Raw genomic sequence first — 14,991 nt, 5'->3', positions numbered from 1 at the left:
AATGTGACCAAGTAAGTTTGGTGAACTAAATAGGAACTCTTGCCCCTTCCACTGGTAGGTAAGGTAAATGTTTAACGTGTTTGCTTCTGTTTATATAATACTTGTCCAAATCATCTTGCAAAGTCTCTAGCACAAGCAAGCCTTTTGTTTTTAAGTCCCTCCTTCCTCTATGACATGACATCTACAAGCCTTGGGGAGGCTTCGTTTATATTTCAGTAGCCTTTGAGTAGCACTGGAAAAAAAAATCTATCTTGCATTATCACTTGTTAGTGTGTATGTGTGTAGGTTGTGGAGGAAAGCAAAGAGCAGGAGCACAGATAATGTGAGTAGATAAATGAAATTGAATATGAACATCTATATTATACACTGGGCATCATGGTTCATGACTATAATCCCAGTTCCTTGAGAAGCAGAGAGAGGCAGATCATGAATCTGAGATCAGGCTGGGTAACAGGTGGCGAGATCTTTTCTCAGAAATAAAATACAAAACATTAAACTCCTGTCTCTCACTCTGTACAAAATTCAACTCTAAAGATTTCAGATCTTAGTGAAAAGATTGAGTCTTGGGGACTCCTACAGGAAAAAATAAGGAAAACTCTAGAAAACAGAGGTATAAGTAACTATTTTCTGAATAGGACTGCACTTGCCCCAAAAATTAGAAAAAAAAAGTGGGATAACATTCAAATAAAAAGGTTGTGCATAGTGAAAGAAATAACTAGAACCCAGAAGCAACATACAGAATGGGAGAAAATCATCACAAGCTATTCAACAGATAAAAGACTGATTAATATCTAGAGTATACAAAGAATTAAAAAATTACACAGCAGAATAACATATGACTCAATTAATAGAAAGGCAATGATCAGATACTTCTCAGAAGAAGAAATGCAAATGGCTAACAGATGCATGAAGGAATGGTAAACATACATGTCATAAGGAAATGCAAATCAAAACTACACCAAGATTCCACTCACCCAGTCAGAAAACAAATAACAATAAATCCTAGTGAGGACATAGAAGATAGAAGTCTCTCCTTCACTGTTGGTGGAAAGATAACCTCATGCAAGCACTATGGAAATCAGCGTGGAGGTTCCTCAGAGGCTAAAAACACACCTACCTTATGACCCTACTATATCCCTCTGAAAGAGTGCAAATCAGTATACAAGAGAGTGCGTACCCATATTTATTGCAGCTCTGTTCACAATGGCCAAAGTCATGGATGAAGAAAACCTGACATGTATGTCACAGAATATTCATGAACTTTAAAGAAAAATGAAATTTCTAGTTGCAAAAAAAAAAAAACAAAACTGGATGGAACTGGGGATCAACATGTTGAACAAGTTAAATCAAGATCAAAAAACCAAATATCTCATATTTTCTTCATTTGTAAAATATAGACCTAAAAGATATACATAGGTACATACATAGGACTATATAATTGTAATTCTAGGACTGTTTGGGGGAATAAGTGAAGAAAAAGTTAAGAGAGTGATGGAGGATGAATACTATCAAAACTGCTGTACCTGTATGAAGATGGCATAAGGAAGCTCATTGATAGCTATTTAACAGCAGAATAGAGGGGGATAGAGAAAGAATAAGAGGTCAATCTGACTACATGACATGCATGTGTGAAATGTCATGGTAGAACTCCTGTGCATAATTTATACTAAAAAATAAAAATACAAAAAAGAAAACTAGGCTCCAGTGGCTTATGCCTGTAATCCTAGCTACTCTGGAGGATGAGATCTGATGATCATAGTGCAAAGCCAGCCGGGGCAGGAAATATCCCTGAAACTCTTATCTCCAATTAACCACAAAAATGTGGAAGTGTTTCTGTGGTAGAGCTCAAGGATTAGAACACTAGCCTTGAACAAAAGGTCTCGGGGAAAGTGCCCAGATCCCAAGTTCAAGACCCCAAGATTACACACTCAAAAGAAGATAGAAAGGAAGGAAGGAAGGAAGGAAGGAAGGAAGGAAGGAAGGAAGGAAGGAAGGAAGGAAGGAAGGAAGGAAGGAAAGAAGGAAGGAAGGAAGGAAGGAAGAAAGAAAGAAAGAAGGAAAGAAAGAAAGAAAGAAAGGAAGGAAGGAAGGAAGGAAGGAAGGAAGGAAGGAAGGAAGGAAGGAAGGAAGGAAGGAAGGAGAAGAAGAAGGAGAAGGAAGGAAGGAAGGAAGGAAGGAAGGAAGGAAAGGAGGGAAGAAGGGAGGGAGGAAGGGAGGAAGGAGAGGGAGGGAGGAAAGGAGGAAGGTAGGAAGGAAGGAAGGAAAAGAGGAAGGAAGGAGCCTTTGGGTTGATTATGAAGGTGGAACACCCATGTTGCAATTTTTTTTTATTTAAATTTTTTTTTTTTTGTTAGTCGTGGGGCCTGGACTCTGGGCCTGGTGCTGTCCCTCAGCTCTTCAGCTCAAGGCTAGTGCTCTACCACTTGAGTCACAGCACCACTTCTGGCTTTTTCTGCTATGTGGTGCTGAGGAATGGAACCCAGGCCTCATGCATGCAAGGCAAGCACTCTACCACTGAGCCACCTTCCCAGACCCTGAAATTTATATTTTTATGAGAAACAGAGACCAGCCAAGTGCTGGTGACTCACATCTATAATTCTAACTACTCAGTGCGCTGAGACCTGAGGATTATGGTTCAAAGCCAGTCTGGACAGGAAGGTCTGTGTGACTCTTCAATTAACCCCAATCCTGGGTTTGAACTCAGGTCCTGGGAGCTGTCCCTGTAAGGTTAAGGTTGGTGCTCTATTACTTGAGCCACAGTTTAAGAGTCTGATGGACTTGAACCTCAAACCTCAAATCTTAGCCTCCAGTGTAGCTAGTTTTGAAGTATTTGCACCTGGCAAACCAATGTCTTCTCTCCATTTAAGCTGGAAGTGGGGCTATGGTTCAAATAGTAGAGCTCTAGCCTTGAATAGCAAAAGCTACAGGACAGCTTCAAGCCCAGCCCAAGATTAGAAAGCTCTGATCTCTCTGTCTGTCTGTCTCTCTCCTCCTTTTTCTCCTTTCTCTTCTTTCCCCTTTGCTCAAGACACATGCAAATAAAAATCCGGGTTTCAGATTCAGCTGGACATATACAGCACAACCTAGAAACGCAATGATATTGAGATAGTTTCATTTTTTTTCTGAACTTTGGAAGACTGTAGAAGGGGGTTACAGTTTAATGGGTGCATCCATGTGTCCAGCGTTTCCTGTCCAGTCATACTTCCCATCATTCCCTCCTATCCCATCTGCTCCCCCGCAGCCCCAAATTCATTTCACATATGCATTGAAATCTTGATTTTTCTGTCCAACTTGCCGCTTCTCCAAATTATATCTTTACAAGTTGTAGAGGTGTGATTTCAGTTCTCTTCCCAAAAGACCTTACTTGTTAGAAACAAATGAAATCAGCATTATTTTCTTCTTTCTCATCATGTATGAGAAAAGTTCTAGAAGCGATTTCCATACTTCATTGGTATCAATAGGAGGTTGCTTTACATCTGTAAGTTGATCTTTTAAAAAGAGCTTTTAAGGCATCACACCCTTAGAAGAACATATCTTTAGCTTGCAGTCTCCGAAGAAACTAAAGCAAAACTGCTTGATCAAGTGTGCTGGCTAGAGAAACAACTAGAGACTATAAACCGGAAAGAAGCCAGAGAAGAGTCATATGAAGAAATGGTACTTAAGAAGGACCAGGTAGGTATGTTTTGGAGGAAAAAGAGCATCTTCACCACTTTAAAAGTTACATAACTCGGGGCTGGGAAGGTGGCTCAGTGGTAGAGTGCTTGCCTTGCATGCATGAGGCCCTGGGTTCAATTCCTCAGTACCCCATAAGCAGAAAAAGCTGGGAGTGGCACTGAGGCTCAAGTGGTAGAGCACTAGCCTTGAGCTGAAGAGCTGAGGGACAGCGCCCAGGCCCAGAGTTCAGGCCCCATGACTAGCAAAAGAAAAAGAAAAAAGTTGCCTAACTACATTAACTGACAATCCTGCAGAGCAATTTCTGGTGGGTTGAACATTAATATTTAATGAATGGGAGGGTGTAATTCAATGGTGGAGCCATGCACAAGGCCATGGGTCAATCCCAGCACTACAGAGAGAGGGAGGGAGAAGGGAGAGGGAAGGGAGAAGAAAAAGAGAGAGAGAGAGAGAGAGAGAGAGAGAGAGAGAGAGAGGAAAGGAAAGAAGGGACTAAGGAAGGGAGGGAGGAGTTCATATTTATATAAACAAAGAAAAATACAGCCTTTGTTATTTGCTAATTTCCTGGTGCATATTGATAGCAAATAGTTAATTTTTTTGAAGTTTTTGAATAATGCACCCTTTTGAATAAAGGTAGTTGTCTACTCTACCTATTTTGCAAATGGTATTGACTGTAAATATTTTGAACATGTATTTTTTGTTTTAGTTTTCAAGGTTGAACCTAATCAAACAATGTCTATGTAGTAAGACAAGTGGATCATAAAGTTTAGCTTCTAATTTTATCAATTATTTTATACAAAATTATGAATCTCTGTGGATTTTTATCTATAGAATGACATCAATTTTCTTCTTGTCTGACTCAGAGGGATTGTATCTGCTTTGGAGGCACATGGCTATGTTTCTGTGTTGAAGGTATCTACCGACATGTGTGTAAAAGGAGAGACATAGTGCCAATGTCAGCACATCAAGCTAACACTCCTCCCCTGCTTCCTCGTTCTTAACACATTTGTGTGTTTTATTGCCCTTGGGCTCCTCTGAAGAATGGAAGGGGGCGAGGAATAGGAGAGACGATCTCGCAGTCATGATTTCTAACACATCTAGTTAAGATTCACAAGATTTGAGAACTAGCACACATTCATATCTGGAACATTTGGAGTATGGAAAAGGAAAATCTCTGCATTTGGTTCCTAAATGTTTCTCCCTTTTAGTGCATTGAGAAGCTACAAGCTGAAGTAAAAGCTTCCCAGGAGCAACTTAAAGCCCATGTAAGTGTTTCCCTCCTTTCTTTCTTCCCATTATTTATATTATTGCTAAAGAGACAACGACTTGCTAGATGAGATCAATGAGCCTTGTCTGCTACCTACAAGTCTAAAATCATTATTTTTAACTGCATCTCTGTAAATAAACCTCAGATTTTTGATGATGGTAAAAATGACCAACCTGAGATCTTATGGTCTAACCATACCTATGCTGGGCTGACTTAGTGAGTACATGTGGGTAGAGAGAAGAGACAGATGCGACACATAGAAAGTAGGTCTAGAGCAGAACTTCTGAAGCACTGGTAGCTGGAAGATGGGGTCATTTCCTAAAACAAATCCTGTGTCTCCTGTATGCTGAGAGTAGGGCCTGAGAATGTTCACGTCTAGGGGATGATGGCTGCACGTGATACTAGAACTTCTAGTCTTTGGACACACTTTGAGTAGCACGTTTCATACATAATCATTCTACTTCAGTCTGGTAACTTGGGAGCAAATGATCGCATAAAGCAGAGTCTTAATTATCCATTCTCCTGCAAGTACTTTCTCAAGTTAGAACTTTGACAAATTCATTCACACTTCAGCCTGTCTGCACAAAGAACCACTAATGAGTATTTCCTGCACTGTGTATTCATTCATTCATTCATTCATTCATTCTGTCTGTCTGTCTGTCTGTCCTCTCTCTCTCTGGTGCTGACACCAGGACTTAAACTCAGGGTCTCTTACTCTTGCTGCACATTTTTGGTCTACCACTTGAGCCCCAGCTCCACCTCTGGATATTTTAGCTGATTAATGGGAGAGAAAAGTCTTCTGGATATGTGTTTGTTTATTTGTTTGTTTGTTTTTGGTCTGAGCTGGTTTGGTCTGAGCTGCTATCCTCCAATTTCAGCCTCCTGAATATTTGGGATTACAGGTGTGAGCCACCAGCACCTGGCTCTTCAGTCTTTTAAAATCAATCACCCAGACACAACCTAATGTTTTAAAAGTTAAGTTTTCCTTTCAATTGTCTCCTCTATGTATTTCTTGGCCACTATGGGGTGAATTTGATTAAAGACCAACCTTTGATTAAAGGACCAGTCTTGATAACACCAAGTTCCCCAGATACATCTCAGATCTCAGAGGCTAGTCCAGGAAAGACACAGAAAAGCTGGCAATAGAATAAATCCTGGAAAGAGACTGACCTGGGTCACATTTTGGGGGGGGTCCCATTTTCATTTAGAGAAAAGCTAACCTACCATGATCATGAACAGTTTGTAACTCTTTTAATAAATTCAAAATCTTTTGAGCCCTTGTATATTCATTTAACCAATACTGAACATGCCTTGCGCCCGAACTGGCACCCATTGTGATATAGTCTAACCAAAATGCACCTTGCTACTTCAGAGTTCTGTTGCACCTGCCTGTTGCTCAGCCTGGTCTTGAGGTGACAGACAACATCTGTAGTCAGAGAAGTAATGACAGATGGCTTAGAGGAGGGTGTTAGCAGAGGACATTTGAAGGAAAGCACGTGTTACCCCCACCACCTTTCCATGATAAGCAAATGGAAAACAGAATATCACTGGTGCTTGAGGGAGATTTCTACGATGTCCTCTTCCTCCTTGCCTAATTTTTCTGGATTTCTTTGCTTCTTTCTTGTCACTGTCCCTGGCTTATCCGGACTGGGATTGTCTGAGTTCTTTGTGTGTGGGTTGTTGAGATATTTTTTATTGCAGTTGTCCTTTATTCAAGTGTCTTCATCAAGGTTTTGCTTCCATTCATGAATGAACACAGTATTTCCCATAATGGGCATTGAGAGTGAACTGTATGTCTTCTTATATTATGGAAGGTACTTTTTAGAGTATTGATTCAAAAGAAAATGAAACAAGATGAGCATCATTCATTCATCAGTGTGGAAAAAAAATCCCTGCATCTCCAATAGGTTAGATCACTTGTCATACACCGAAACTCTTGATTTTGTTATTGTAACTTGCTGCCTCTCCAGATTACAGCCTCTGTGAGCACCTGAGGTGTCAAATAGTTTCAAAAGGTTCTGCTTCTGATCTCTTTTTCTCCTCCATGTGTCCCATCACCACAGAGCCCTGTTGGCTAAAAAGAGAAGTGGTTAAAATCCATGTGTAATGATTTGAAGTGAGGAATTGTGTGTGGTATTATGGCTCTGTGGTGCGTGCATAAGATAGCAAGATTTGATCCCTAAAACTGAAAAGAAAAAAAGTAAAGATTTGAAGTAGACACAGAAAATCAAGCAGAACCAAAAGTTGACAGTCACCAGAAGCGTGTGACCTACTACTAGAGTGTCAGAGAAAAGGGGATTAAGGGCTCAAGGGCATGGGAACAGAATACTGTACATGAAGTTTTCTGAGATAAGAGATTGAAATGTTCCTGGGAGATCTCAGAACGCTGAATATTAAGACAGAAATCACAGGCCAGGCACCAGTGGCTCACTGCTGTCATCCTAGCTGCTTAGAAATAGAAATGAGGATTACAGTTTAAACAAGCCCATGCCAAACTCTCATGAGACTTTATTTACTTTGATGGGAAAAGCTGGGCACTGTAGTATGTGACTGTCATCCCAGTTACAGGAGGATCACAGTCCAGCCCAGCCCAGGCAGAAGCAAAACCCTGTCTCAAATAGTATCAGAGCAAGAAGGGCTGGAGGTGTGGCTCAAGTAATAAAGCCCCCACCCAGCAAATGTGAAGGCCCCAGTTCCAGTGTGGAGATTGTAGCCTTATTAAATTTAACAGAGCTCGATGTACCCAAAATACTACATTTTGTTGACACTATCCATTTCTATATCCATCCCCAGTAGACTCTTAGGTCACTCGGACCAGTGCCAGTAGTTTGTGTGTGTGCACTGTATCAGGTACAGGGCTGCGAACATTGTAGCCACCCACGTTCTCTGGTCTACTCCTCCATTCATTCAACAAGGTATCTACTTTGTGTCAAGAACTAGATATGACTGAAGCCAAGTGCCAGAATTTAGAGAACTCAGCTAATAGAGTTGAATAAAGGAGAGGAGAGGAGGAGGGAGGGAAGGAGAGAGAGAGAGAGAGAGAGAGAGAGAGAGAGAGAGAGAGAGAGAGAGAGAGAGAGAGAGAGAGAGAGCATGCTTGGGGGGCATTCCACCTCCTCACCCTGTGCAGAGAGGGCAGGAGAGGATGGAGAAGAGACAAAGACCTGTCCTGAACCTAGGGGTGCCCTCAGTGACTTCCAGCCCCTCCAATCAGCACCATCATCGAGGGTCAGCTGGCATGGAGAGAGCCAAACATGATGCTGTGGCCAATGAGCAGTTAGACGTGGACAGTCTGTCTGCTTTTCCCAGGTCATCTCATTTACTTATCTGTGGCCACCCACCCACCACACCCGTGGCATCCTTGTCCTGCAGGGCTTTGTCTATCGCTCTCATTGACGGCTTTTTCCTGTCCTCCTGGCTAAACGTTTCTGATTCTTGATCAAGGACAGCCAATGTTCCTTTCCAGTCAACCCGGAAGTCATCTCTCCTGTGTTGGTGTTTACCCAGCATGTCTCTGTACCTCTTTCCACTTGTCCCCTGTGTGGCCCATGCCAACACAGTGGGATGTGGCCATCTCTTCTTCCAAACCTGAGTTCCTGCACAGCGGAGACCAAATCTATTTTCATCTCTCCCTCTGTGTCTATACAGTTTCTAGTCCAGCGTTCATGGAACGATTTGTGTTGGCATAGCCAAATAGACACGAACTTGGTAGCTCTGGGGAAATTACTTCCGGGAAGAACGGTGCTTCCTAAACTTGTCAGCCTTTCCAGTTCTGCCGGACAGAACTCCCAAGGGATGCGAGATGTGGCCTTTCTGGATTGGAAAGGAGAGGAAGAGAAAGAAAATCCAGCTGTGGAAAACCCCTGTTGTAGATGAAGTAAGAAAAGTGTCTGAAAGAATCATTGTCTTAACATGACAATTACCAGCCTAGTGTCTGGGCTTGCTCTTATTTGTTCATCTGCAGCTCAAATGTTGAATCATTTTATTGCATCATTACATTGATACCTGTGAAATGGAAAAGAGGCACAAGTCTTAACATTTCAGAGTTATCATTTGCTGGCATGTTGACGATTAAAATCTCAACCTGTTCACTGCTGTGCGTAGTCACAGCTTATGCAGAAAAGAAAAGAACAACACACAGCTTCAATCAGAATTCCTCCTAGTGCACACAGGGACGTCCAGGCCAAGCCACCCACAGAGCTAAGCTGTCCCGGCATTTTTATTCCTCCTACTTGATTACTTTGCTGCTGAGAGGCTACACAGAATGAAACAAATATTTACCATGTGTATTTGTAAGGATTTGAAAATAATTGTTCAGATTAGACAAATTTAAGTTAAGACTATCTTAAGGATGATTCCTTTCAGAATCGATGCTTTTATCTAGTGCCAGTGGTTCATGCCTGTAATCCTAGCTTCTCAGGAGGCAGAGATCTGAGGATCAAAGCTCAAAGCCAGCTTAGGCAGGAAAGTTCTAAGACATTTATTAACAGTTAAGTGCAAAAAAAAAAAAAAGCTGTAAGTAGAGGTGTGGCTTAAGTTGCAGTGTGCTAGCCCTTCTCTTTTCTATTTTTAAAAATTAGTTTTTAAGCTGGGCACCAGTGGCTCTTGCCTGAAATCCTAGCTACTCAAGAGGCTAAGATCTGAAGATTATGGTTCAAAGCTAGCCCTGGCAGGAAAGTCTGTGAGACTCTTAGCTCCAATAAACCACTAGAAAACCGGAAGTGGCGCTGTAGCTCAAGCGGTAGAGTGCTCACCTTGAGCTGAAGAGCGCAGGGGCAGTGTCCAAGCCCAGAGTTCAAGCCCCATGACCGACCAAAAATAAAATTAGTTTTTTATATAATTTAATTATACATATTTATTTATTCTAATGTCATAAAGGATTTGAGATAGCTTATTAGAAATTCACATCTAGAGTAGTTTAATTTTAAGTACATTAATAACAATAATTGAGATCATATATACTGAAATAAAATGTCAATATCAAGAAAGAAGAGAATATGCATATAAATAACTTCTATTTAGTACAGTTGAAACAGAAGTATAACTTTTACTAACAGTCAAAATCGAAATAGAGACAATTATTTGATTAATAATTCTTCATGTAGGGAAGGAGAGAAGGTTACCATTTGTTTTCCAGTGAGTTAATTATTAATGAGACTTTTCTGTTGGATTTCATTATTCCATACTTTGAGAAACTTATTGGGAAAAGAAAAAAAAACTCATCAATAGTATCAGACTGACAAATATTGTAACAAATTTCAAATGGCTATTTTTGTAATCCCCAGCAAAAAGAAGCCTGTAAATAGTTAAGGAACTTTCCTCATAATAATTATAGTATAGCTGCCAGTGCATATTTTTAATCCCCAGCTATTTATGATAATGCAGTGGGCAAGCTTATCTTTAGCCAAGTACATAATGCAGAGAGGGAAGGAGGCTGGAATAAGTCATTGTAGTGTGGAAGTTGCTGACTTACATAAAAAAAGGAATATAAAATTCAAGTTATCCAGATCATCCAATTTTCTCAGAAGATGAAAATCTACATCTTAGTGTGAAGTCCCCTTATTTATAAATGTTGGCAACTCAAAAACATGCTTTGTGTTAATTGTAGTTGAAATAGAAATCTTACCATGGATTTTAAATCCAGTTTTCTCCATCTACCCATAGCACAGTTTGGAAAATGTTCTTTACAGAAACCAGGACTAGGGGCTGGGAAGGTGGCTCAGTGGTAGAGTGCTTGCCTTGCATGCATGAGGCCCTGGGTTCGAGTCCTCAGCACCACATAAGCAAAAAGAAATAAGCCAGAAGTGGCGCTGTAGCTCAAGTGGTAGAGCGCTAGCCTTGAGCTGAAGAGCTGAGGGACAGCGCCTAGCTTTCCCTCAAAGAAAGAAAGAAAGAAAGAAAGAAAGAAAGAAAGAAAGAAAGAAAGAAAGAAAGAAAGAAAGAAAGAAAGAAAGAAAGAAAGAAAGAAAGAAAGAAAGAAAGAAACCAAGACTATATGTGGTTGCAGATAAAGGAAAGACAGTTTGCTTTTTGCTCTTGTTTCTGGAACTTGGATTTGTTTGGTGTGATAATGCTAACTATTGTAACAAATTCAGGATTTCAGCAGCTGAACACAATAGAAGATTGTTTTCTTGATCATCCAAGTACCAATTGATTACACATGTTCTTGTCCAGGAAAACACTATTAATCAGCATTATTCTGTAAAAACGCAAGGTGCCTCTGAGACTGAATCTATAGGAACTAAGGTCACTTCGGAGATCCCAGGAGGCCAGAGAGGAAGAGATGATCCTTGTATGTGTTTGGAAGTTTCTAGAGAAATATATCCGAAGGCGGAGTGCTTCTGCTCATATTTCCATGGTTCAAAGTTGGTCATGAAGACATAGTCATGGCAAGAAATTTTGGGAAATGTGGCCTAGCTGTGTACCAGGAAGAAGAAGCAAATATAGATTTGAATAACCCACGATCAGATTCTACCACACTAATATTTAAGTCATTCAGCTGACCCAGGATCTGTAGTTCTTCACAGTTCGACACTCAAACTGGCTTGTTGTAAGCTAAGTAAAACTTGATTGAAATGTATACAATTAAGTACCAGATAGTCAAAAGCTCTGAGACAAAATGTACAATAATATACGTTGGAATATCTTGCTCTATTATATTCAAGCAACAATAATTTTTCATTTTTTTAAATGATAAAAACTAACTCAGACCCCCACGTGTCATTGTTGGCAGAATATTCATTTCATATCATTTCTTTTCCCCACCCCATGAACTTTATTGTCCCAAAGTTGGGGTCACTAGCCTATAATCCATGGGCCTCTCATTCCCTCCACCCCATACCCATACCATAGACCCATTCAAAGCTTTCAAAGGCTTGTGGTGGTGTGGCTGAGCACTAAAGTTGAGCAGATTTATAGGGGTTCTTCACATCTACATAGTACTGTCCCCAGCCTTTCTGGATCTACTTTACACTTGAAGTCCTATAGTCAAAGGACTTAGGTCCAAGTGGCATGTGGCCTCTGGTACAGGAACCGCCAATGCTCACAGCTCTGTTATGGAGAACTGAGTTCCTCCACGTAGGTTTGTCTGCTTCCTTTTTCTTCTCAAGCACAACCTGCACCTTCTATCCACCGAGGCAATTGTCAGGCTCTTTTATTAGCGACAACACCCCTGCCAGCCGAAGGGCTCCCGCATGCTCAGAGCTGTATCAGGAGTTCACTCTCTCTCCTTGCATGGAGTTGAGTTGATGAGGGTGTGTGAAGAAGTTGCTATTCTCCAGTTTGACTTATTGGAAACTTGGAGAGATTCTCAAAAAAGGGCAGACACTTAGATAGAAAGGCATCCCCTTAGTGTAAGCTTAGATCATTCTAGAGAAATGGAGTGTGCTTGTAATTTATCTTGTTCCGTTTGAAAAATATGGCAAGGATTAAGTATAAAAAACAAACTTTGATCTCTTCACTTCCCCTAGCCTCACGGAAGCAGACTGAGAAGTTCCATGTTAGATATCTTCTAATCCCTGATTAGCAGTCATCCTCACTTAAGTCCACTAGGATGCAACGTCTACAACAGGCAATGTCGACAGTAATAAAAGTGGTGTCTAGTCGAGTCACTGGCAAGTTCTGAAAAGAAAAGAGAAAAGAAATGTCCACCCTCCTCCTCCCACCCTCTCCCTCCACGGCCCACGCTCTCCACACACTCACTCCTCACCCCAGAAAGGTGAACACATCAGGGAAATCATTTTAAACATGCTTGAGAATCAACTGAACATTCAGAGCAAACTGCCCAAGTTCCAAGCCCTGCTCTCTAGTTTATTGGCTGTGCATTTTTTTGAGTTTTTAAAATCGTTGTTTATTAGTTATTCTTATTGCTCAGAAGCTTCATTTTCACAACTGCCAAGTGAGGATACAAATATACCTAGTCTATAGAATTATCATCATGATTAAATGAGGGAATGTTTCTAAAAAATCTTTTTAGATGATTATCATAACACCGGTATAAATGTTATATATAAAGGTGTGCTTAAAACCAAACCAAACCACAGTAAACTAGTGAGCATGCTTACAAGTTGCTCAGTGTAAATGTGCACAGAATTCTCTGTGAAAGGGTCTCTGTGAGATATTGTGAATGTTTGTGTAGCACCATCTCATAGAGCTCACTGCTGAAGCATTGTTTCAAGGATTAAATGAGATGATACAGACACACTAGTGTTGCCAATGACCAGACCAACCCTCACTAATGAGAATACTGTTTGGCCACCAGGGCTGCTGTCCGGCCCTTCCTAAGTCCTCACTGGCAATACGTCCTTTGACATTCACCTAAACCATGACCAAGCATGTATTTCCCAGTGCCGAATCCTACTGTAGGAGTGTAAGTCTCACTGACTTCACTCTTTTCAAAAGTAAGTTCACATCCCTGTGGAGCCGAAGCAATTCTTCATGGTTTCTGGGCATGGTCCGCTCTGTCTGCCAGGGCCGGCGAGAAGGAATTAGCAGGGTAGTTTCTGTTCACCTTCGCTTGAGTGAGGATTTGCTGATTGCTGTCGGCAGGTGCCAGTGCCACCGGGAATGGAAAACTACTGCCCAAGAGTTGCATCAAGGGGAAAGATTGTTTTTGATGCTCCAGGATAATTTTGATCATACGCCGGCCCTTTTCAGCTTTCTTTCCTCACCTTTACCTTCTCAGTCCCCCTGGAGAATGTTATCCTACCTGTTTCTCCCTAAGTCTTGCTTGACCTCATAAACAAATGTCCCAAGTGAAAATGACGATGATGTCTATTCCCAGTGCTCAGCGCTGCGTGACTGCAGCCGGCTTTGCTGAAGTTTATTTGCTATCCCTTGTTGGGTAGCTGCATCTGGAGCTTTCTCTAGGTGGAGATACTCAGGCCTCCTTTAGTCAGAAGCCAGGGCAGGGTAAAGGCATGCAGAGCACACCGGCCTTTCCATGAAACTCAATGTGATTACTTTTACCTTCCAAATTTCAGTCCTCAAGACAAGCCTCAAGCTGTCCCTTCATTACTCTCTCATTTGTCTGATTTAGCCTTCCAATATTTCTCAGTCAGGAGTTATAGAATGGAAGAACCTACAGTCAAAGTTCAGAGAGAACTCCAGATGGTTGAGGATTTACAAGTATATTTTAATGTTAGTTTCCTACAATCATCCAGGATGTGAATCTCTCCCTGCCAGATAGAGAACAGCTTCAGGTTTTAAATGTTAATTTCAGTAACTGCTTCCCTGTATAAATGTTTATCATTTGGGGTGTTTGATATACACATCATTCTATGGTTTTCCAGTCTCATCCCTTTTAAAACGCCATGTGTGAGAGCTGATCTCAGCCTTACCGGAGATTCCAGGGAGAAGAAGGGACCTGGGGAGAGTTCTCTTGAACCTTTAAAAGTGGAGAGATTACCAGAATGCTGGAATCTGTAAGAAAAATCAGCGACCCTATAAATAAACAGTGTAGACCGTCATTTAAATGAGTGTGTTTTGTTTTCAAAAGAGGGTAACCAGGTCAGAGAGCCAACATACTCATATTATTTAGGTCTGAGTCAGTATCTTGACAGTAAAATACTAATTTCACACCTTTTAAGTATTTTTTGTTAAAGAGTTATGGCTGTCAGAAACTAAAGAGGACTTGAACTTCTCACAGAAAGGATACAACAAGTCTCCAAATCCCAGGAAGAGACAAAGGAATGCAAAACCAAAAGATAGAGATATTAAGTGCTCATTCTTCAACTATCTTTGCTGATCCTTACAACCTTCAGGCTTAATGGGATGGGCAGCTTTGGGGTCATTAATTGTGATTGTCTGTCCTCATGGAAGAGCTGGTTGAGAAGAAGGATTAAGAGGAGAAGCAAGAGCTCCCAGGCTCATCTGATCCAAAGAGATTTTGCTGCAGGCCGGGCGTAGGGGAGAATTCAGGGCACATGAAGGAGAGAGTGGGTGCAGGAACAATGTGAACAGTCAGAATGGAAGTTCAGCAGAGGGGATAGGCAGAAAGGAGAATGAGAGGGCTTTCTCTGCTCTGTGGAATTGCTAATGAGAATGCAGAGAGA

The 14,991-nt window shown here is 41.2% G+C and overlaps 1 protein-coding gene across 3 annotated transcripts in view; it reads left to right on the top strand.

Annotated features, from left to right (window-relative positions):
* Ccdc192 (coiled-coil domain containing 192) overlaps positions 1 to 14,991 on the top strand; it is a 160,099-nt gene that overhangs the window by 35,137 nt on the left and 109,971 nt on the right. For 2 of the 3 annotated variants that reach the window (XM_070034129.1, XM_070034128.1), the window contains exons 4-5: positions 3,541 to 3,672; positions 4,881 to 4,937. In XM_070034129.1, coding sequence (XP_069890230.1) covers positions 3,541 to 3,672; positions 4,881 to 4,937 — 189 coding nt within the window. The remainder of the gene's footprint in view (positions 1 to 3,540; positions 3,673 to 4,880; positions 4,938 to 14,991) is intronic. The other variant, XM_070034130.1, reaches the window with a different exon arrangement.

This window comes from Dipodomys merriami, unplaced genomic scaffold, assembly GCF_024711535.1.
Source record: "Dipodomys merriami isolate MVZ:Mamm:240054 unplaced genomic scaffold, mDipMer1.0.p SCAF_24, whole genome shotgun sequence".
NCBI lineage: Eukaryota > Metazoa > Chordata > Mammalia > Rodentia > Heteromyidae > Dipodomys > Dipodomys merriami.
The sequence above is the reverse complement of the archived record's forward strand: the minus strand, read 5'-3'. Positions and strand labels throughout refer to the sequence as shown.